Here is a 22,510-nt window from a genome sequence, read left to right on the forward strand (position 1 = left end):
TCATTAACATTCAAAAAAAAAAAAAAGAGAGTGTCACTATTTGCAATTATATCCCTAGTATGAAATCAGCAATACCAAAACTATAAAAATATTTTTCAAGGGCATTACAATTTCTTTTATCTTATTTGCACTGTAATTGTGTCTGTCACAAGTTGTGTCAAAAATGTTTTTCCACCAAAAAATATATGTATTTTGTATAATAAAAATTTTCTGCCAAAAAATATTAAAATAAAAAACTTAACTTAAATTATTCTACCAATTTGATTTAAATTAATTATTTTTGAACAATATATGTTAGAATAGCCCTCCACTTGACTCATCAAACTGGTGAAAATAACTGTGGTTGAGAGAATTCAAACTCAAAACCTCTCACTCCTTACATGAATGAAAAGACCAACTAGATTGCCGTCTGGTTCACACTATAGATGTTAGATTTGTAATCCAAAAACCTCAAACATTAAATTATCCACCTAATTTTTGTAGGTTACATATTTAAGTCTAGAGCTTTTACTTAATAATTAATATGTTTTAAAATATAATTAAAGTGGTATTATAAAGTTTTTTTTATATATTTTTCAAATTTTATTAGTTGAAGACAAATCATGTTTGAATTCTATGTATATACATATTCTCTTGTGGAATAAAATCTATAAGTCAATTATGGTATCTGTGGACAATAAATTATCTTAATGTTTATCATAATATGTAAATTGACCCATTAGCTTAATTAAATAGTTGCTCTTATCAATTCTTAACAAATTGCATATTACCTGTTAAATCAAAGTTGGTCTTATCAACATCCTAATAAATACATTTCAGACTTTAGAAATGAGAAAGAACAAACAAATTGGTGAGGCTTGGATATGGAAAATAAAATATCAGAAGAAAGATAAATATAAATTTTATAAAATTGACAACTAGATTCTTTTTTTTTTTCCAATTATAATTAAAGAAATTAGAATCACATTGGCATTTATAAATCGATCTACAAATTCCATAGTCTTTTGATTTTTTTTTTTTTTCTTTTACATATGTGTTTTTACGCGTAGATCGAGAGTGATATCTAGATAAAGCAATAACGCAATTTACAAACTTGTCCTTCTTGCCCTATTTATGCTCTAACCTAAACATAGCAACTTAATTGCCTATCAATTTAATAATGAAAGTCTAAATTTCACGATACCTTTTTTGGGCCCATGAGCCCAATTATCTCCTCCCACAGCCCGCAAGTGCCTACACTATGCAGCCCAATTACACTTGGGCTACAAGCTGCTACTGTCCAGTAGCCAGCACTTATTTCTTCTCTTAATTGCTCTTTCTCCCATCCACAATACCCATCGAAGAACCTAAAATCCCCAATACCAACTACATTTCTCTTCACCATTTCAGCTGCACAACCTGCACTCTCTTTGGTACCATAATACATTCCCTTCATTACTTCTTCAAAAACCCCACTTTTGGCTACCTTATCACTATCATAACCCCTTTTTGGGCTCACTAAAAATAACCCTTCCTCCAATGGCCCACCGAAATATAAGGGCTTAGCTGAAAACATCCCGGCCGCATCTAGAACCGTTGATCTCATCTCTTTGATCGACATAAGCGACGGTCGATTGAGTATGATCCCATATGGACCCACAGGCCCAACCGATAATAGGAGGATCACCGTTCGTTCGAAAATGTGGACCCCATCGAGCTTTTCTGTGGCAATTAGTAGACAACCCTTTTCAGGCTCATGGATTGGATGGGCCCATTTATCCCCAGCTGTGACTTGCATTGGATGATCCAATTCTACTACAGTATCTTGATCCACCATTGAAGAGGCCTCATTGGGTCTAAATGCTTGCTCATTGGCAACTAGTCTTGCTCTAAATGACCTCCAATCAGATTCAAGATATGGCTGGCTGTCATCACCAGCTGGTGAGGAAGATGATGAAGACAAATGGCAACCTATTTTTTTTTAACAAATAAATATTTTAAGCCATAATCCATGTCAAACTCAATTGTAACAAATAATACTGAGAACTAGCAAATTAAATGTGATCTGATCGAATATATAAGTGAGATATCTCAAATTTAATTTGTTTCGATCACAAATGTTTTCACCAATTGGTGAGTTCAATTTAACCTATTGGGCCTCTTAATGAATAAAAAGAAACAAAAAGAAAAAGAGCTTACAAGTTACGGAGGAAGAGAGACCAACTCTTCTGAACTGAAACTGAGTAGAAGCTCTCTTGGGATAGGAGAGTAGTCTAGCTTTGGTGGAGGGAAAAATTTCTGTTGTCTTAGTGAAGGAATTTGAGGAGAGAAAGCAAGTTTCCATTATCTTCTTTAGCTTTCAAAATGTACCAAATGGATGTGTAGAAATGGATACCAAAGGCACAAAATATATGGCAAATGTGAGGATTAACGAGCACCACAAGCTAGTGCTTCCCAAGCCCATACTCTCCCATCCAAGTTGGAAAAACAAAGTTGACTATGGCCAATGGATATGACTTACACATGTCACAATGGGAGAGAATATCAAATATCATATTACACACTTTTTGTGCTTAGTGGACCTTATTGTAGCTTTTTGGGTGATGTGTCATTCTTGTAGCCAGTTATTTCATTTTTATTTTTATTTTTAATATTTAATTGAACGAATGAAGCACCAAAGTTTGTGGTTGCTGATGAATATTGAGTAGTTGTATTCTAAAAGTTTGAGACAAAGAAGTATAGGTGCACATTTGCATCTACCCTTCATTCCATGTGGCATTATGTTATTGGCTACTCAGAAGAAGGATTGGCTGGCATTTTGCTATATTTGGATTTTAGGATAAACATTATCTTTTCATGGATTTTATATATGAAAAGAATACGATCTTAACCGTCTATAGAATTATAGTTTTTTTTGGGCGAAATTCATAAATTCACTTTTTATACTTTTAGCAAATAATTGTACTGTATTAAAAATATTTTTAAAATGTCTATTATGTGTTTAAAGTTGTAGTACAATAATATTATATACGTCTCTACACTAATAATTTTTTTAGATTTTTAATTTTTAAGTGGGAACTATCAATTAAATGTGTAAATAGTGTAACTTTTTTTTAAATAATAATTTCATATTTTTAACTATTCAAACTGTCTAATTAATTTAATTGATTAGATATAATTTTATAAGTTAAAATGTTTAATTTGTTAAAATAAGAGTTTGATGAATTTATCTTTTTTTTTATATTAAAACCTAAAAAATAAAACTACACAGAAATTTACCGAATTGTGTAAGGTCCTAACTAAAACTAAAATTTTAATTATAATTTTAAAAGATAAATATCAGATATTTTCCTGCTTTATGAAAAATATTGCATTTAATGGTCCATATATTCAAGGTCAGCACTGAAAATGAAAGCATAAAAATAGGTACTAACATTTTATTTTGGAGGAAGGAATGAAAATTAGTATTTACCTTTGAATTTTTAACTGGCAATTAACGATATTTGATAAATCAAATAATTGAAAATTATAATTAAAAATAATTATGTATCTCTGCATTGCGCGTATATCAATTTTATTATTATTAGGATTTAAATAATATTATATAATTTCACTATTTTTCTTTTTATAATTGTATTCTTAGATTTTGAGACAATTTTTTAATATCTTATGCATTATTAATTGAATTCTAATATTGGTAAAAATCTATAGCTTCACTTAGCAACCTCATTTACTACAATGTTGAAATGAGTAAATACTTATATTTTATTATGTTGATGTGAAACTAAAGTTGAATATAAATATTAAAATATATAAAAAAAAGCACTGAAAATTTAAAAACATAATATTTATATAGTATCAAAAGAAAATAAAATTGAAAAAATTTGCTATTAATAATGATAATGATGTTACTCTCTCTATCGTAAAAAAATAGTTTATCTCATTTTTTCACACACATTAAAAAATAAGAGTTATTATGGCTAGTAGATAAGTTTTTTATTATAACCTTCCTATTGTAACAGTTTTAAATAATACATGAGTTATTATTATATTGAAATAATAAATTTGATATTGATAATTGATAATGTAAAATGAAAAGTATAAATTGCAATTAATGAAAGTGACCAACATTGACGACTTTTTAAATTCAAGAGGAAAAAAAAAAAGGAAGAATAAATTCATCAAATAAAATATGAATTTGAAGTAGGACTGATATGTGAATACTGTATAATATAATAAGTAATTAATGAGAATTATTGAAATAAAATAATTTAAAAATTAATTATAATATAAAAAATAATAAGTTGACTATATTTCGGGACAAAATAAAATAGAAAAATACATTGTCTTTTTGGGATTGGGGAGTATTAAATTATACTATAAATTTCTTTAATTTTTATGAGAAAATTTTATATATATCAGCAAAATCATAAATACGAAAAAAATAAAATAAAATAAATAATACCAAGTTAGATGTCAAGTCAACACTGTGTCACCTTCCATACTTCCATCTTTATATATATAAGATAAAAATGTATAGATATAGATATAGATAGATGCCGAATTTTACCATTAATAGCCAATTAACAGCTAGTGCTACTATAAACTATCACATCGATTTTTAATCTTTAATTTTGTATAGATATAAATATAAACATAAATATAGATATTGATATTATATAGATAAAAAGATAATGTTGAAAATATCTATAGATATCATTATAGAAATTTAAAAAAGGAAATTGAATAACAATTTAACTATTATGCTCCATTTAGTGAATAATTTTAAAAATACCTTAAGAGTGAATAGTTTTGGATGTAATAATTTTTAAAAATTAAAAGAAAAAATAGTTTTGTTATAAAATTTTAAATTGTTTAAATTTGTGGAATTCGTTTGGAAATTTCATATTTTATAGTAAAATATAATTTTATAGAATTTGATTCTTAATTTTTTTATACTAAGGATTTATTACAAATAAGGTGTTAATCTCATTTAATTATACATTCATCGTTATTGCTTATTTTCTTTATATCTAATTTGCCCTTGGATTCCAATTATTGTCATGTCAAAGTTGACTATTTTATAATGTAAAAATGAAAGTTAAATAAAATTTTCTAGCTTCAATTATAAATTATCATTATGAATAACTTCTAATTCTTAATTCTACTTAAAAAATGATATTTTTTAATTAGAGCATAAGGTTAAATGATTATTTTATTTCATCAAATATTATTTATATATCCACCCATCAACTATTAAATATAAAAAGTTTAGGATTATTACAAAAAAAAAACATTAAATCTATATTTGGATGGAGGCAAAACATATTTACATTATTTTTGAAAATAACTTCAAAATTCATTTTGAAAAATAGTTTTTTACATTATTTTCTTCAAAATTCGTTTTGGAAAATAGTTTTTCAGAGAAAGCTATTTTTGTCACAATCCCTATTCTGCTTTCCTTTGTTTTTGTCCCCAATCACAGCGTAAATTGCTCCCACCAAATTGTTTAGACGCGCAGGCAACGACTCAGTGGAGGCTGACAAGCATCGTCTTACCTACCGTCAAGAAAAAGCCAAAAAAAAAAAAAAAAAAAAAAAAGGAACGAGACTTGTCACCTAACAAACCCACCGAACACCGGTCCAGCGGTCCTCCTCCTTCTTTCTCTCGGCTTTTCTTTTGCGATATAAGTTCTCTTTCTTCTCTCTATCTCTGCAAGTGAAGTGTGATTTGTTCTTTGCACTTCAAGTTTTCTCTCGCCCTTTGTAATGGAGGCAACGCTATTGAAAGCTTCTTCCCCTCCATTATTGCCTTCTCATGTATCGGACTTTCAGAGTACAAGTTGCTTCTTTGTTCCCAAAACAAGGGGAAATCTTTCTACATTAAGACCATTCTCCACAAGCTTTGCAAATAGACGCATTTTATCTGTAGAAGCATCTGCCTCTTCTATTGGGTATGGGAATATAGATTCTTTAGCGTTAAATTTTTAAATTCTTGCAATTAAGCTTGTAATTCTTGATGGGTATATTTCCTGTTTACGCCCTGCTTTTCTTTTTCTTCATTTTCTCCTCATTCATGTTTGTTTGTATGTTTTCCCTGTTTTTTTCTGATATGAGAATGTTTATTTGGCTAATCCTTTAAATTAGTTTCTTTTTGATGTGTCGATTGTGTGTTTTGCAATTTCTCACATGTTGACATTGTATTTCTTGTTGGATGATTTTGGTATTTTTCTTTGTGCAATAGAAATTGGGTTTCTTTGCTTTTGTTATGATTTGTAATTCTTATGAAAAGGTTGGTATTGAAATTTCAATCGGCACTAATTAATCTTTTGTTTATAAAATCTTACCTTGAACTTTTTATTATTTCGTTCCGTTGGCAAAATTGCAACACGCACTTGTGAATTTGATTTCTTATTTTAGTTTGTTTATGTGGGTACGGTCAAATCAAATTAGGCTAAAAATGTAGATGCTTGCACTAGTGGTGGTTGCTGGACAAACGAATTCAATCTAAGATTTGAAGTGCCGTATAAACATTGGTGATACAATGAGTCTAATCTCACAAGTGTGACCCGAGTGGTAATTTTAGATTTTCCTTTCCATTGTGAATGTTCGGATTGTATAGTTATTTCCCAATTTATAAAAACATTTGATACATGCTTCAATATTAGGAAATGTCTTATGTCATGTTCATATATGCAAGTTATAGTGATTTGCTCCCTGCAACAACATGGAGGTTGGATATCTGATTTGGAAGTCAGTAATCTGTGCACGTGCATAGACTTGTAGGGTAAAATCTGTTTGGAATTCAATTAAAGAAGTAGCTTCAGCAATCATAATGAGCTTCTTTCTTCAAATTCAATTTAGCAAATTAGAAGTTCTGTACCTGTTTTAACTTTCATGCTAATGTGCATAAACTGATCACTAAGCACCTTCTTGATAACTCAGTGATGTGTTGCTAGCAATGCAAATTATGGAATACCTAGTTTGGTCCTCTTTTGTGCTTGTTTAACAGTAATATTTGAGTAAAAACATTTCATTCAATCCTTAGTCTTTCATGGGAGTGCTTAAGTGTTCTCAAACTTCAGATTTTTGTTTTCAAATGTTTCTGAACCTCAAATTGTTATTGTACTTGAATGTATATAGTTTCATTCTATCTGTGGTTTTTTGAGAAGTTGAATGTTAAATGGTCATGATTCTGCAAGTTTTAGAAGTGGAACGTTTCTATGTAGGTTGGAGAAAAAGAAAAGGGTGGATGAGAGTGAAAATTTGACCCTCGAACATATAAGACGTTCCTTGATTCGACAAGAGGATAGCATAATATTTAGCCTTTTAGAGAGGTCCCAATATTGTTACAATGCTGATACCTATGATCCTGATGCTTTTTCCATGGATGGCTTCCATGGTTCATTGGTAGAGTACATGCTCAGAGAAATTGAAAAACTTCATGCTCAGGTATGTTATCCTTGAGCTTCTGAATTCTCAAAGAAAGAGGATATTATGATCATGCTGTCTTGTGTGTTCTCTTAAATTGCATCTGCATGTTAGGTTGGCAGATACAAGAGCCCTGATGAACACCCTTTCTTCCCTGATGACTTGCCGGAGCCATTGTTGCCACCTCTGCAGTACCCACAGGTAATAAATTAGCTGTAGTAAAAAAATGAGCTTAGTATTTAGTCAAGATTGCAGTTCTCTTAGTTCATTTTCCAAGATCTATGAAACAATATTCTCATTTATGTGTGATATTTTGGAGTTCTTTCAATCTGGAAGGAATTATACATTGCTGTAATTGACAGTGTTCAGAAAACTAATTCTGTATCAGACACTAATAGGGTTGCAGTATGAAGAAATCAGGGCATGTTTTGATTATCAACATTTGAGCATATTGGAGGCAATTGCTTATATTTGCTCATGATATGAAATTCCAACAAGTAAAATCTAGAGAGTATAACCTTGATCAGATGAATGTGTTGGCAGATATTTGCTGATAGTTTAAAATGTATTTGTTTATGCATAATGCGGTCCATCCAATATTATTATTATTTTTTTTTTGTTTGGGGGGGGGGGGGGGGGGGGAAGCAGATTCTCTGTGTGTGTGTGTGTGTGAAACCACTTCTACCCTTCATCTATGTTCTTTTACTTACTTTTTAAACCTGTTGCTTTCTCATAAAACAGGTGCTGCATCCTATTGCTGACTCGATTAATATAAATAAGAAAGTATGGGACCTATACTTCAGAGATGTGCTCCCAAGATTGGTCAAGGATGGGAATGATGGTAATTGTGGATCAACTGCTGTTTGTGACACAATCTGCCTGCAGGTACTAGTTTTTGACTAATATATCCACTTTATGATCAATTCAGATTATTTTGAAATCTGTTAATGTGTATATTCTGTGATAATCACAAATTTGGTGCAAATTGTCCTGTCTTAGAGGAAGAAAAGATGTTTCTTATGTTCTCTTTCTCAATCACTTGCTTATTGGCTATTTATATACTGCATATATTGTCCATGGAAGATTATGACAGACAGTGAAACATGTTCTGTCACAACATGCTCTATCTTCATTATATTTCAAAATATGTATATATATGCCAGTGTTTCTCTGTACCTAGATGTAGATAAGCAGGGTTAATGTTTTAAAGCAAGTTCAACGAAGAACCAAACGGAATACGCCTCTCTTAAATTCAATTTCATAAAATGCTCTCTATATTACCTATAATACTTGAAAGCTAAGTATTTATATGTTAAGAAATCTAAAAACTAACTAAAACATAAAGCCCAATTCAAATAGGCCTGTTATGCTAATTAAAACATAAAACTAAGTAAAAGACTCAAGTCAAGGCCCACATGTTTGGATCATGTAAATTAGCCTTTGGTCTTCTTTCAAGCTCATCTTTCACTTGGGAACTTGTCGATCCTCATGATCACTGTGTGCTTGCTGATTTCCATCACTTGACATACATCAGTTAGTCTTTAGTTCCATGACTTTGACTTCTGAACACCAACAATTGTCTGTTCTACAAGCCAAACACTCTTTTGGATTGTAGGTAGGCTCCTCTTCTATCATAGTCTAGCCTTGCAAGTATTTCTTTTTGTTAAAAATGGACATCATGATACATTCTGGTCCTGCCATAATTTCAACTTGAGTTCTATGCTGGTTTTGGCTGATACATGTAGTAATTTTTTATGAATATTACAAAGCACAAGGTAATGTCTCCATAAATATGCAAAGCAATTGGTTAGCAGCTCTCATTTTTCTGTTCCCATTTTCCCAAGAGAGAATATTTTCAGTTATGTGGTTTATGCGTTGGCTCTTGAAATTCTCCTTGAAAATTTTAGCAATGGCTTTTGTCTTTTCTGTTTCAATGTGATGTGAAATGCTCCTTCTCTAATGGAGCTGTATCCTTAGAATCTGCAATTGAAAATAGGCAATTGATTATTTTCATGGTGTAAATGGTTAGCAGTTAGTGTGGCACTGGAACTGGGATGGCTACAAATGCCGATAGTATTCTTAGTGTTTGAGTTTCCCAAAACTTTCTATCTAATGGAAAGAGATAAAAACTGGTTAGATCATTAAATAGGGATTCGTGCATTGTTGGCAATGCCATCTGTTTCCCACATCCGCATGTCTTTTGTGGTAGGACTAGATTTTGGTTGTGGTTCGATGATACAGAGTTTATGACAGAACTCACAGGAATGTGGAAAAAAAGGAAATGGGAAATGGGAAAACGAAAAAAAATTTTGTTGATCCTGTACTCATTCGGCTGTTGAAAGAATAAACCCTGATATACTTGTTTTCATGGCGTCTTTCCTATATGCGACTGTATTTTTTCAAGTTCTTGAAACATAATTTTATGTTCAGACACTGTAGAGTATATAAAAATTATTACCAAGAGCTATTGAGAAGAACCCTCAGTTCTTGCTCAAAATATTTTAATTCAAACAAAAACTAAATAAGTAAATATGACATTAAGGTTAAGTCTTTATATATAGAAATGAATAGAGACATCTGGAACCATACTGAAGTATGAAGTTAATGAAATATTTAACTTTTCCCTTTCCAGAATGCCCAAAACTAGAACTAAAGCCAGTACATAGCTTTTCTCTACAAGATGGACTTGGATCATGAGTAGGACTAAGGCTTTGCCTGTGGATAGGAATAGATAGTGCATCAGCTATGCTCTTGATTGCATCAATTAAAGCATTTAAACCCCACAAAGGTACACCATTTCAAACTCAAGAGGGCATACTCCCTTTAATTTTTAGAGATCCATGTGTCATGTTTTCTCATAGGTCATAAATCTGGTGTTGTCGTGCTGCTTTTCATTTAAATGCTGAATCTGGTATTGTGGTACTAACAGATAATACTCACTGGATAATGCATATGGAAAAACAAGGTGAAGAAAAGATAAAAGAAAAAGGAAGTGTAAAAATTGCTAAAAATTTGATTTACACATGGAATTGTAGTACTAACAGATAATACTCACTGGGGAAAATTACCAACAAAGAAAAGAGTGTGTGAAGAGAGAAGCTGAGAAAAGTAAAGAATACAAGGTTAAAGAGAAATTTGAAGGAGGGAGGCCACAGAGAAAAGAGAAGTAGGGAGCTATTATTGTTAGTGCAATACAGAGCATTCTTTAGTTATAAGTGTCTTGGTTAGTTTTATCTTTTTTCCATTTTGTTTCTTCTAAACCAACCTTTTTCGCCTCACCTTAAGGTTCTAAAGCACGCTGCTCCCTTTATGCATGTCTTGCAGTTTTACATCTAATGAATCATTAAAGCCATTCCTCTTTTCTCTAAAGAGGCACACTTGCATCAATCAATCAGCATCCTTCCGCAGATCTAATTAATGTTGGTTAATGCTTATGAATTTTTGTGGTTGCAGGTTCTCTCAAAAAGAATTCATTATGGAAAATTTGTAGCAGAAGCAAAATTCCGAAACTCTCCAGATGCATATAAAGCTGCTATTAGAGCACAGGTACGTCCTACCCCTGCTGAGAATATTCTTGTTTTCTAAATTGTTGATAGAAGTTTTGAAATCTGCAGGACAGAGATAGATTGATGGATTTGCTCACCTACAGCAAAGTTGAAGAGGCAATAAAAAAGAGAGTGGAAATGAAAGCCATAACTTTTGGCCAAGAGGTGACAATATGTTTCGGAGATGAGGATACCGATCCAGTATACAAAATAGATCCTGGCTTGGTTGCGGAGTTGTATGGGGAATGGATCATGCCATTGACAAAGGAAGTTCAAGTTGAATATTTATTAAGAAGATTGGATTAAAACTTTGGCATAGCTGATTATGCTTATTAGAGCATGTTTATGTATAACCTATGATCAATTAATACACGGTGTATGTAATTAGACGTGCATGTAAAATGGCAGAGATGGAAAATTACTAAACTTATTAGACGGTGAACCAGATCAGGTGAAGATGATGTAACCTATAGAGTTTGAGAAATTCTATTCTCTCCATCAGACCAAGCAATGTAACCTGTAATATGTATGATGATGCTTTGTGGCAAGTACCATATGTTCCATAAATATAATAACTACTTCCATTGTTGGGTTTGTAGACTTAAAAGAAACGGTTCTCTGGCTTTGCAATGGATTTTTATCAGAGAAGTGATTTTTTCTGTTCCTTTGTATATTAAATATTTCTAGTTCCTAATATTGGATTAGAATTTTCAATGTATTAAGCTTGGATTTTTAAATAAGGATGAATATATAGAATTGCTTTTAAAAGAAGTTGTATTCGTACAAATCAGCTATTCTTCACCCAAATAATATTTATATAAAGAAAACCATTGAAGACATTTGAACTTGGTAATATGCAAGCTGTAATGGGCTCTACAAAAAGACGTTAATCATTGCCGGATCAAGGTTGGATCCTTTGACTCTGCAGCGTAACAGTCACTTGACTGATCAAGGGTTCGATTCTTCGACTCTGCTGCCTTATGTTGGGATTTACTTGAGAACCGCAATGCTATGGTCTTGTAAGAAAGAACAACATCTGCCATCAGTGCTCGGGAATTCGGTGCGCTATATGAATGTATTTTAAATTGAGACATCAACATCTTACTGACTCGAACTGGTTAACTAACACAGTCCTTTTTTTCGGTTGAAAAAAAAAAAGGGCTCTACAAAGAATCCATAGCTTAGCCTATGCATTAGTTTAATGGGGTTGGGTCCCATCCATGTTAGAACAGGGTCCACAAATTGCCAAGAATTGGGAAGCATATAATGTGATGAGTGATGAACACAGTATAAATTTTTCTTTTATATTTTTTTTGTTAGATTATACAAAAAGGAAAAAATATATATACTTTCTCTTTCTTGAAGCTCCTTTAATTTACAGTTAAAAGCCTAATAACTTTTTTAATTTCTTGCAAATTTACAGAATGGAAAATTAATTTTAGTTTAGAAAGCTAATATGTGCATGAAATATGAACTAATAGTAATAACAGAATTGAAGAAGAAAGGAAAAGGAAAGAAATGTATTTGAAGAATGAAAGAAAATAGAAGAAAAGCCATAATGGTTGAAAAGCAACTTAAAAGGAGAGAAAAAGAAGATGCCAAAAAAGGAAAAAAGAGAATATCACAGTACGAGAAGAGACACATCACAGGCTTTAAAAGCTAATACAGTGACAGCTTTTCCCAACTTCCATGCTCTATTGTTTGAATGAATTAGAGATTTCTGATTTTGGAATTCATTTATATTTAAAACATATAATTTAATTTAATTCCATATAACTTATATTTGGTATAATTTTGTAATTAAAATTGAAATACTTTTATTTTGTTATTCTTTTTTTTGTCATTTTCTTCTTTTTTTTTTTGAAAGGATTCATTTTCTAAATTATACTAAGGTAAAATTAAAAAAATGAAAAATTTTAACTTTATAAAAAAATACAAAAATTTTTATTTCATCTCTTAATAAAATTTACTATTTCGTCACTTTATTTTTAAAAATAGATGAATAAGTCTTTGTGATTTTCAAAAAATTAACTAATTAGTGGTAATTTTACAATTAGTTAAAGGTAAAATTCAAAGAATTAGGGGAGAGAATAATTTTTTTAAAAAAAAAAACATTCTTACATACACATTTAAGCTAAAAGAAAATTACTGTTTGCATAATTTTGGTGGAATTCATTTTTAATAAACAATTTTTTTTAATCCAAGAAATTATAAAAAATAAGCAATACAAGTAGTTTAGTAGATCTAGCTAGAAGCTAAACAATACAAGTAACCTTGTCACTTTCTTGACAAGAAGCAGCTCTATGAGATATAATAAATAAACCAACCCAATCAAGGCCGAAAGCAAAGCATAACGTCTTCTTATTATTAGAGCGTGCTAGAGAAAGAGAGAGAGAAAGCGACAGGGAAGAGCAATGGATGGAACGAGGAGAGGGTGTGGGTTCCGCTCATCTATGATGGTGCCGGTGGCTGTGGTGATTCTAATGGTGTTTATGGTACCAGAAGTGTCTGCAACTAGATGGACTGTAGGATCCAACATGGGTTGGACTACTAATGTAAACTACACTATTTGGGCTCAAGATAAGCATTTCTACAATGGTGACTGGCTCTGTAAGTTCTCTTTTCTAACTATTTTTCTCTTGCATAATGTGCTTAAAGGTTCAGATCTGTATTTGCCTAGTTTTTGCTTTTGTCCACTATGTTTGTAGTTAAAAGAGTAGGATTTACTATTTGAGTTTAGCCCAATTTTCTCAGTCTTGAAGATAAATGGATTAGATCTGCAGCTTGGTCTTGTCTGGATTTTGCTTATAAGTAGAAAGTTATGAGCTTTCCCTGAGTCTCTGTCTGTTTGTTTGTTTAAGCTGCTAGTTTGAATTGCCTTAACAAGTTCTACTTTGAGAAGTTAGTTTAAATTTCGCATTTTGCTAGTTTAAAACAGATTTTTGTTTGGCTGCTATAAAATGCATGGAAGACATTGAAGCTAAAATAGAGAAACTGAAAAGACCAATTACTAACAGTAGCAATAGCAGTTAGTAGAGGAGAAATTTATGGTTGCTAAATGAGAACTGCAGAAATTAATGGACAAGATTAGTAGCTTGATCAGGATAAACTCTTGGATTAACTTAGTTTTATTCAATTCCTTTGCTGGCTAATTATCTAGTAAATTCAGATCTGTAATTTTGCCTTTTGCTTCTATGGTGAAGAACCACTTTGTATTGTTTCTTGGACTTCTTGTGTGTTTGTCAAAAGTTCTTATCTTTACTATTTGAGCTGTCTATTAGTTACTTTTTGGTGGTTCCACCAAATGAGTTGTCAATTACACAATTTTATGAACTGTGCCAATCTCTTACATATATGTCTGACTCACAAACCATTTTCGTTGGTGGATTCCAGATAGATGTAAGTTTAAGGTAAACAAGAGGTGTAGATAAAAATTTTTGGAACAAGTTTTGTGCTCCTCTAGCTTAATATAAACTCCTTTTTCAGACCTTGAGGCATCAATCTAAACTCAGCTGACCAACAGGAATGTAGTTTAGGCTTGTCCAAATTTATGACCTTACAATACTCCATAATTGTGGCTTGGATTTCATGGTCAAACAATGGAATAGTCAAGACACTGTGGTCAACAATCTTGATTTGGGGCGCAACTTTTGCTTATGCATTCTTTGCACATGGGCAGAAGATTGAAAATATTTCCCCAACAAGTGTACTATTTTTGCTAGATGGGATACGTATGAGAATGTATTTAGTTTAAACATTGTACGAGTTGTAAATAAGTCTTGGTTTGCTAACCATGCAGTAAATATGGTGATGTCGATTCTTTTAGCTGCACTGACATGAAACATGCATTAGATCTATCTTCAAATGATACCACTAGCCAATTTAAAGCCTGCTAAGTGTTAATAAACTGTCATGATTAAAGAGATATACTAATTTTCTTTTCAAATATATGTTTGCACTTATTTTCCTATACCAGTTATGCAGTTTAGCAATTTATCATCATCATCATGTCCGGCATTGACATGTCACTTTTGTTCAAAATGCTTAAAATTTTTATCAATAAATTGTAGCATCAGCTATGAAATTTTAAGCTCATTTCATTTTTTTTCCCAGTTTTCTCGTATGACAGGAACCAGATGAATGTGCTAGAGGTAAACAAGACAGACTACGAGTCATGCAACTCCGATCATCCTCTTCACAATTGGACTACAGGAGCTGGAAGGGATGTGGTTCCGCTAAATGTGACCCGCAACTATTACTTCATTAGTGGTAAAGGGTTTTGTTTTGGTGGAATGAAGTTAGCTGTTCATGTTGAAAACCCACCTCCACCTCCCACAGCTGCTCCCGTAAACGAGAACAGCTCCGCTTCATATGTCATTCTCAGAGGCCAATATGTTCTTCCAGCTGCTCTCGCCATTGGTGCTTTCTGGGATGCATTTGTTCAGTTCTGGTAGCTGTATTGATTCACCATTATGAGGATCCAGTTCACACTTCCTTAACCAATTTGTCAAGGAAAAAAAATCTGAGTTGTCTTTCACAATTTTCTTTTCTTGGGGTGTTGTTTTCTTTAAGATAGTTGACCTGAAAGTGGATGGTATCTTGAGAAAGTGTTGTGCATTTTCACTAAATTAAAGAGTCTTAGAATTGATTGCTTTCATTTGTTTATTAGAGAAATCAAAAGCCAATTTGTGTCAATGCTTTTGAGTTTCTTGTGTAATGCATGGATTTGTGGGGTCTCCTGCCTGTCTTTCATGTGGTAGGTCACCAGATTTTATGTAAGGTTGGCCACTGATTCCGGAATTCAGAAGGATTTGCTGTATTTCTTAATTTATTATTGTTTTCCTTAGCAGGAATTGTTTAAAGAAATCCATTAATCATTAGTTTGACCATGTTTGCACATGTGCAGCTTCTGGTGGAAAATTGATTCCAAATGCCTTTTTTCAATGTTCATTATTTGTTCTAATTTAGACTGAGAATTGCTAAGTCTAGGACAATGATCATTGGATCAACTAGAATTGCCAATTTCTCACTCATGAAATCCCAATTAGAACGGAAGGATTAAATAGTGTAAATTTTAAAGAAGACGAGGATCCACTAATGAATTATGACATTGTGCTGGGATGTAATAATAATTATCTAAATTTTGGAATGTTGTAGTTTTTTTTTTTATTATTAATAAATGTAAAATTTACTTTTTAAAATAAAATTTAATTATCTCCAATCAATATTTTCTCAATAGCAACTTAAACAATAATACTAAATATATCCTGTTATTAAAAGAATTGGTTAACCAGATTGAGCCATAATCGAGTTAATTGAAAAAGAAGTAACAAGCTTTTGTTTACAAGAGGTCATAAAAAAGATTCCTTCTTTAAACTGATTATAAAACGGGCTGTCGTTTTAGGACCAATGAGTTGATCCATTTAGGATACCTTTGTACAGACAATTACAGTCCCACTTTTTCCTGTCAAACATGGTAATAGAACTAGAAATTACATAATCAAGCTTTTGTCTTTAGATATATTATTAAAATTTCTTAAAACTTGAACTACTAACTCAATTATAAAAGCAGAGAGAAGCTATTTTACTCAAACATCAGATTGGAACTTTAAGCCCTTTAGGCATAATAAGATCACCCAGAATCTACTTTCCTTTGATTTTCTGAGAAGCCAAACAGAATGAGTGATCAATTAAAGAACAGAAATCGCAATGGCCAATGGGATTCTGCCACATTATACATTACAAACGAAAATTCTCCAATCTTGTCTTATATTCTTGAACTTCGTCACATGTCACATACCACATTCTTTTGTTATCTTCCCTTTCTGTTACAACAATATTAATAACATCTAATACAAATACTCCACCACTCTTATATACACACATATAAGTTGGGATTTTCATTTCAATATTTACTTTGAAGTTAAAATTTTGAATATTTGTTTTAACATTGCAACATAAAAAGATTAAAACATTTTTTTTAATTGACTGTTTTCGGGTCATATAATTTATGTACGCTCGAGACTAAATTTCTTTCGGATATTTCTTTGTATTAATCTAGCATATTTAAATCTATTATTAGAGAAAATTTTTTTATTAAAGTTGAATTTTAAATTAGTTTGAGAGATGAACTTTCAAGTCTAATTAGATTTAAAATATATTTATTATACTTATTTTAAAATCAAAATTATAAGTATTTTTATCAACTTGTAGATAAAATTTGCTTGAAAATACAATCTACTTCTATGATCATACCATATGTTGGTGAATTACATGTGAGTTTTAATATATTGCTTTTAATAGTTTACACATACATGGATTGGTAGGGGTGGCTAAATTTCGATTTTTGGAACCGGAATCGTCGGTTCAGAATCGATTGAAATCGGAACTGTAACCGAGAGATTGTGGGTCAATTCCAGTTCTAAATTGTTCAGAACCGTGAATCGGCAGTTTTGAGAACCGGTCAGTATCGAAGGTTTTGACAATCAGTTAGAACTGGTGGTTCCAACACATTTTTTTTATTTTCTTTAAATTTTTCATCAAAATCTCCAAATTAACCATCGTAACAACTATAAATAGCCATATAACGTATAGATATATTAATGGCAGCGGTGTAAGTTAGGTTTTTTGGTTTTAAAATTACGCGAGTCATCCTAAAAATTGTCCAAAATCATCGATTTAGAATCGTTAAGGAACCGAAATCAGAATCGTAACCAGCTGATTCCAACTTAGAAGTGAAACAATCAGTTTTCAGTTCGATTTTTAATTTTAAGTTGTTTAAAACCGGAATCGACGGTTACAGAACCGTGTCCACTCCTATGGATAGGTCAAAGAAAAACAATAAAGCTAAGCACCCACATAGTATGTTAATGCAAAAGGCCCAAGATTCAATGCAGTACCGGAAATGCCAGCTCAAGTTACCAAAAATGGTGTTCATAATTTTGACTCTTAAACCAAATATGACTACTCAAGTTTACTATATTGCCTTATTTGTTGGAAATTGGCTTCTATATATGTAAGATACATAACCCTAAATTTCATCTTGTTGAGATTGAGAAAGAGAGTGAAATGGAGAGTTCAGTGAAAAAGAAAATTGCAAGATTGGTGATTGTGGTTGCAGTGATGATGATACTGAAGGGTGCAGATTGTGAGCTAATCAAGATAGGGAAAAGTGGATGGATCCCAAATTATAATTACACTGAGTGGTTGAGTCAAAATCCTGAGCAATTCCATGTGGGTGATTGGCTTTGTAAGTCTATTTTTATCCTTTCTCTCTTTTATGTGCACATATATGGTTTTCGGTTCTTTTGTTTTGGGGATTTGTTTTTCTTTCTCTGAATTCTTTAATGGTACTGATTTTGGAACAAGAATATGTATGTTTACAAGATTTGGGTTTTCCTTTGGGTTAAATTTTAGTTATAATGCATTTGAAAAATTGTGCTTTCGAAATAAATGATTCATATATCCGATTCCAACTAGTTTGAGACTAAGACTTAGGCTTTGTTTAATAATAGATTTTGAGCTGGCTTTTATTTCGACCAAGTGAAAATTCTATTTCTATTAATTGCACCGTTCACTAATAAAATATTTATAATAATTTGAATTAACAAGTTGTTTGGCATCTTAATTAGCTGATCTAAAATTGCTATGTATAAATATAGAACCAGCTTTACAGATTGGGAGATCAAGTCTTGTGCAAGAATAAGATATGTCCCTAATAAATATACAGTTGAGCAAATATTTTCCTGATTTTTCCTATATTTGGATTTTTCTAATTCTTAATAAAAAAAAATTTTTGTTTTATTACTATTATTATTAATTTTAAAAATGTTTCCCTCCTGTTTTCAGATTTTGTATATGATATAAACTCCTTCAATGTCCTGGAAGTGAATGAGACAAGCTATAAAAGCTGCAATGAGCAAGGCTTCCTAAGGAACTACACCCGCGGTGGCCGGGATGTGGTTGAGCTCAAAGAGGCAAGGCCATATTACTTCCTTAGCGGCGGTGGCTATTGCTGGAATGGGATGAAAGTAGCCATTCTCGTCCAACAGCTTCCAGCAGTACCAGGCCCTGCACCTTCCAAAAATGGCTCTCCATTGCCAACTACTGCTGGAAGCTTCATTCTGATCATGTCTATTGCATTTTATCTAACTTTAGCTATATAGTATTTTTAATTAATTGCCCATTATTTGATAAATTCACTTATTTAGAACTTTAAATTTTTTTTTTTTTCCCTTTTAAGTGGATTTGGATTTGACTAGCAAGTTGCAATATGGACAGTCTGTGGCTTATGTATTAGGGTGATGTGAGTTATATTACATGCAATGGAAGGTTTGGCTTTTAGATTTTTGATTGGTTTAGAATTATTTATTTTCCTTTTTTATTTATTTCAAATTATAATTTTATTTCTCTTTTAAAAGAAAATAATATTTGTAATTTTCTATTGTGCCCCTATTTTATATGCATATTTACATTTTAATTTATAAAATTATTTTTATTAATCACTTAAATTTATAAAATCATTCAATATCTCAGGAGTTGATAAATAAGATGAGATAAGATGGCTTAAGAAGCGGCAACTGTAATCTCTGGCTCTGCAATCCAAAACTAAAATCTTTTCATGGCTTCTATTTGCCACTCTCTCTGCTTCCCTCCACTGTCCAAATCACTATCACCTCTCTCTCCTAAATTCTTGACGCGCCCCCACTTTCGGCACTCCATTTGTACTCCTCGGACCTCCAAAACCCGATCCACCAGCTTACCGTCGTCAACAACACACGTTGAAGATGACGCCATGTCCGTCGATAATCTTCACCGCTTCATTGACCTCAATGTTGGCAAATGGCACGGCTCTTTTCACGTCAGTTTCTGCATTTAATCTAAATTGTTTTAATAAAATTTTCTTTCTAAATTCGCGAATTTGATTTTCTTTTTATCATTTTTTCATGGTAGCAATTTGATTCGCATGGGAAATTGATGCAAAAAGTGAGTACAAAGCTTTCTGCAAGCTCTTATGGAGAAGATGAACTTATTAGTCTTATTCAAACGTAAGTATGGATTCATTTTCTGATTTGTCTAATAATGTTACAATTACTGTGATGAATAATCTGAAGCACTCATTGGTTGGGATTTAGGTGGTAATTGGTTTATTTAAGTTCAATTTAATGTTCACATCTCTCTAATTTTTTGTCTTTTCAATTCAATTATGATGTTCTGAAATTTGATTCTACATTGAGTTATAAACTTAATAAATTGCTGTTTTAGTCTGTCAAGGTTCTGGCTTTTGATAAAACAAAGTTTGAATCTGGTGGAGAAACATGAAAGAATTTTTCTTTTAACATGATTTTATTTTATTATAGCACTGCATGTCCTTGTTAGATTTTTAAAGTGCAATTACAAGAGTATGAATCTTGTTATGAAGAACCGGTTGCTACTGACACAGAGTTTAGTATCCTTTTCCTGGAGTCATAATTTGTTTCGCTTTTATAGAATTGTTTCTACTGTGCTTTGAAGGCTGTATATAAAACAACCAACAATCTCTGGATATGATGAGGAGCCGGAATGGGCAGAATACAAGATAAAAGAAACCAACATGTTCACTGTAGACAAATATCAACAAGTGAGTTTGTTTAACTCTTCAAACTATTATAGTTTATCCATTTTCTAATGCTTGAGTGACAAACAGCTTTTACCCTTGTTTTCGTGTTCTCTATTGAATATCTATAATGATCAGTCTGCAGATTGGCTTCTTCCCCAATGAGAGGGCTTTTGCTCTAAGATACCAGACAGCTGGCATGTTAGAAACTGTGTTAAGGCAAGGAGTGCTAGGGGAAGATGACACTGGAGAAGAATCACCCAGGTTAGAATTTCTTTTTGGTCTAATGTGAATTTACTGATTATAGTTAACAAGGTGTATTTCACCATGTGATTGCTTACTTGGTACTGCTTATTTCTTAACATGTAGAAATCTTAAGCTTCCTTCTCGTCAGCCTTCAATTGTATGTGAAAATTGCCTATATTCACAAGAGAAAGATAGGCGAGCAAGAGCTTTTCATATCATGGATCCAAAAGGTGTTTTAGAAATGCTTCTTATCTTCCTTGAGGATAGAAGCGATGTGATCCTTTCACATCCATCACTCAACAGTCACATGGTGAGTCTAGTTGTAACTTGTTAACAGATAGAGAAATTTTTTTTTTTCAACTTGATCAATGGACTGTTTCATCAAAATTACATTAAGTTTTTGATTGTATGGTTTATATGATGACATGATTCCTTTTATTGATTGTAGGATAGTGCAAATAGGATCCTACCATTTATTGGTCAGTGGAAAGGCCATTCTCTAACAAAACGTAGCGGTGTTTATGGATCAACAATTGCTGAAGCTGATACAGTAGCTTTGCTTGAAATGGATGATAAGGGTCAGCTAATACAGGTATATGTTCCGCCAATTACCTTTTTGAGAAAGGGAAATGAGATGGGTCATGCTAATGCAATTAATGCCATTGAAACCACAGCAACAATCTGGTGTAAATATCAAAAAGTGTACTCTTAGAACATAGTTGGCTCATCTTGGAAATGAATACCTTGATCTTGAAAATCCTTAGTCTAGTTTTGTTATTGAAATTATTAAAATAAAATTTAATAGTCACCGAAGAAGTCATACTTAAAGAACATAGATGTTATTTCCACCAAAATTCAAGTTTTTCAAATATGAAAAATATCATAAGAAATTGAAATCTGGGACAGATTACATTGTGGTTCTGCCATATGTCATGCCACTGTGAATTAAAGAAAGGGGAACTTTTGGTTGCATTGTAATCTAGATACAGAAACCTTCTTATATTGCCTCCTGTCATTATTTTCCTTCTTATTATGGTAGATACCTGCCCTCATTTCTTTCTTGTAAAAATACTCCCATTCATATACTTTTCCACTATGCTATTCATTTTAACTTTTCCCAACCTCTTGCGATTGAGGCGACGAAACATATCCTAACTGACTATAAGTTATATGATTCAAATGTAACTTATTTAGTTACATGCTTTTCATATTTTCAGTGGTTAGTTCATTTGGGGTTGGAATGAAAACTTAACTTATATAAACAAAAATTGTCAGGATATTACTTCGACATCTGATAGACATGGTGTTACAACTAATGTGCATTGGACGGGAGCCATGGCCGATGACTTGGTTACATTTGATGGAGGATACCAGATGACATTATTACCTGGAGGCATGTACATGGGATACCCTTCTGACATTGCAAAGAATGTTGCAGAATCTAAGTCATTTCATTTAGAATTTTGTTGGCTTGAAGCTCCTGGCAAGAGACAAAGACTGGTTAGAACTTATGATGTAGAAGGCTTGGCTGTTTCATCAACTTACTTTTCTGAAATTAAATTATGAGTTTCCTCTTTCTGCTTCATTGTAGTAGGAATTCTTTTTTGTTTTAACATAGAAATTCATCTTTCTGCCCAAAATCGATGTATTAAATAACTTGTAGCAGCTACATGAACATTTTATGTTTCGGAATCTAAAAATATCAAATTTAGATA

The 22,510-nt window shown here is 32.0% G+C and overlaps 5 protein-coding genes across 5 annotated transcripts; 4 read left to right on the forward strand and 1 right to left on the reverse strand.

The window, feature by feature from the left end:
* Positions 1-878: 878 nt before the first annotated feature.
* Positions 879-2,434, reverse strand: LOC105644112 (PPR containing protein (DUF179)). Its single transcript, XM_012229374.4, has 2 exons — positions 2,179-2,434; positions 879-1,950 (listed from the first exon to the last, which is right to left on the reverse strand). The coding sequence occupies exons 1-2, from the start codon at positions 2,321-2,323 to the stop codon at positions 1,175-1,177; spliced, it is 921 nt and encodes a 306-aa protein (XP_012084764.1). The 5' UTR covers positions 2,324-2,434; the 3' UTR covers positions 879-1,174.
* Positions 2,435-5,515: 3,081 nt separating this feature from the next.
* CM1 (chorismate mutase 1) lies at positions 5,516-11,565 on the forward strand. The gene is made up of 6 exons (XM_012229373.4): positions 5,516-5,932; positions 7,208-7,430; positions 7,524-7,610; positions 8,151-8,294; positions 10,863-10,955; positions 11,024-11,565. The coding sequence occupies exons 1-6, from the start codon at positions 5,748-5,750 to the stop codon at positions 11,258-11,260; spliced, it is 969 nt and encodes a 322-aa protein (XP_012084763.1). The 5' UTR covers positions 5,516-5,747; the 3' UTR covers positions 11,261-11,565.
* Positions 11,566-13,257: 1,692 nt separating this feature from the next.
* On the forward strand, positions 13,258-15,781 carry ENODL17 (early nodulin-like protein 17). Its single transcript, XM_012229372.4, has 2 exons — positions 13,258-13,564; positions 15,068-15,781. The coding sequence occupies exons 1-2, from the start codon at positions 13,369-13,371 to the stop codon at positions 15,406-15,408; spliced, it is 537 nt and encodes a 178-aa protein (XP_012084762.1). The 5' UTR covers positions 13,258-13,368; the 3' UTR covers positions 15,409-15,781.
* A 2,140-nt stretch (positions 15,782-17,921) lies between these two features.
* Positions 17,922-19,301, forward strand: LOC105644109 (early nodulin-like protein 16). Its single transcript, XM_012229371.4, has 2 exons — positions 17,922-18,203; positions 18,803-19,301. Exons 1-2 carry the CDS (start codon positions 18,023-18,025, stop codon positions 19,117-19,119), a joined length of 498 nt encoding a protein of 165 aa, XP_012084761.1. The 5' UTR covers positions 17,922-18,022; the 3' UTR covers positions 19,120-19,301.
* Positions 19,146-22,510, forward strand: LOC105644108 (glutamate NMDA receptor subunit epsilon-1, putative (DUF3598)). Its single transcript, XM_037636149.2, has 8 exons — positions 19,146-19,285; positions 19,490-19,814; positions 19,907-20,001; positions 20,468-20,573; positions 20,695-20,813; positions 20,919-21,105; positions 21,244-21,387; positions 22,071-22,510. The coding sequence occupies exons 2-8, from the start codon at positions 19,575-19,577 to the stop codon at positions 22,359-22,361; spliced, it is 1,182 nt and encodes a 393-aa protein (XP_037492077.1). The 5' UTR covers positions 19,146-19,285; positions 19,490-19,574; the 3' UTR covers positions 22,362-22,510.

The sequence above is a fragment of the Jatropha curcas genome, chromosome 4, assembly GCF_041381405.1.
Source record: "Jatropha curcas cultivar XTBG-Jc1 chromosome 4, XTBG_Jcur_1.0, whole genome shotgun sequence".
In the NCBI taxonomy this organism is placed as follows: Eukaryota; Viridiplantae; Streptophyta; class Magnoliopsida; order Malpighiales; family Euphorbiaceae; genus Jatropha; species Jatropha curcas.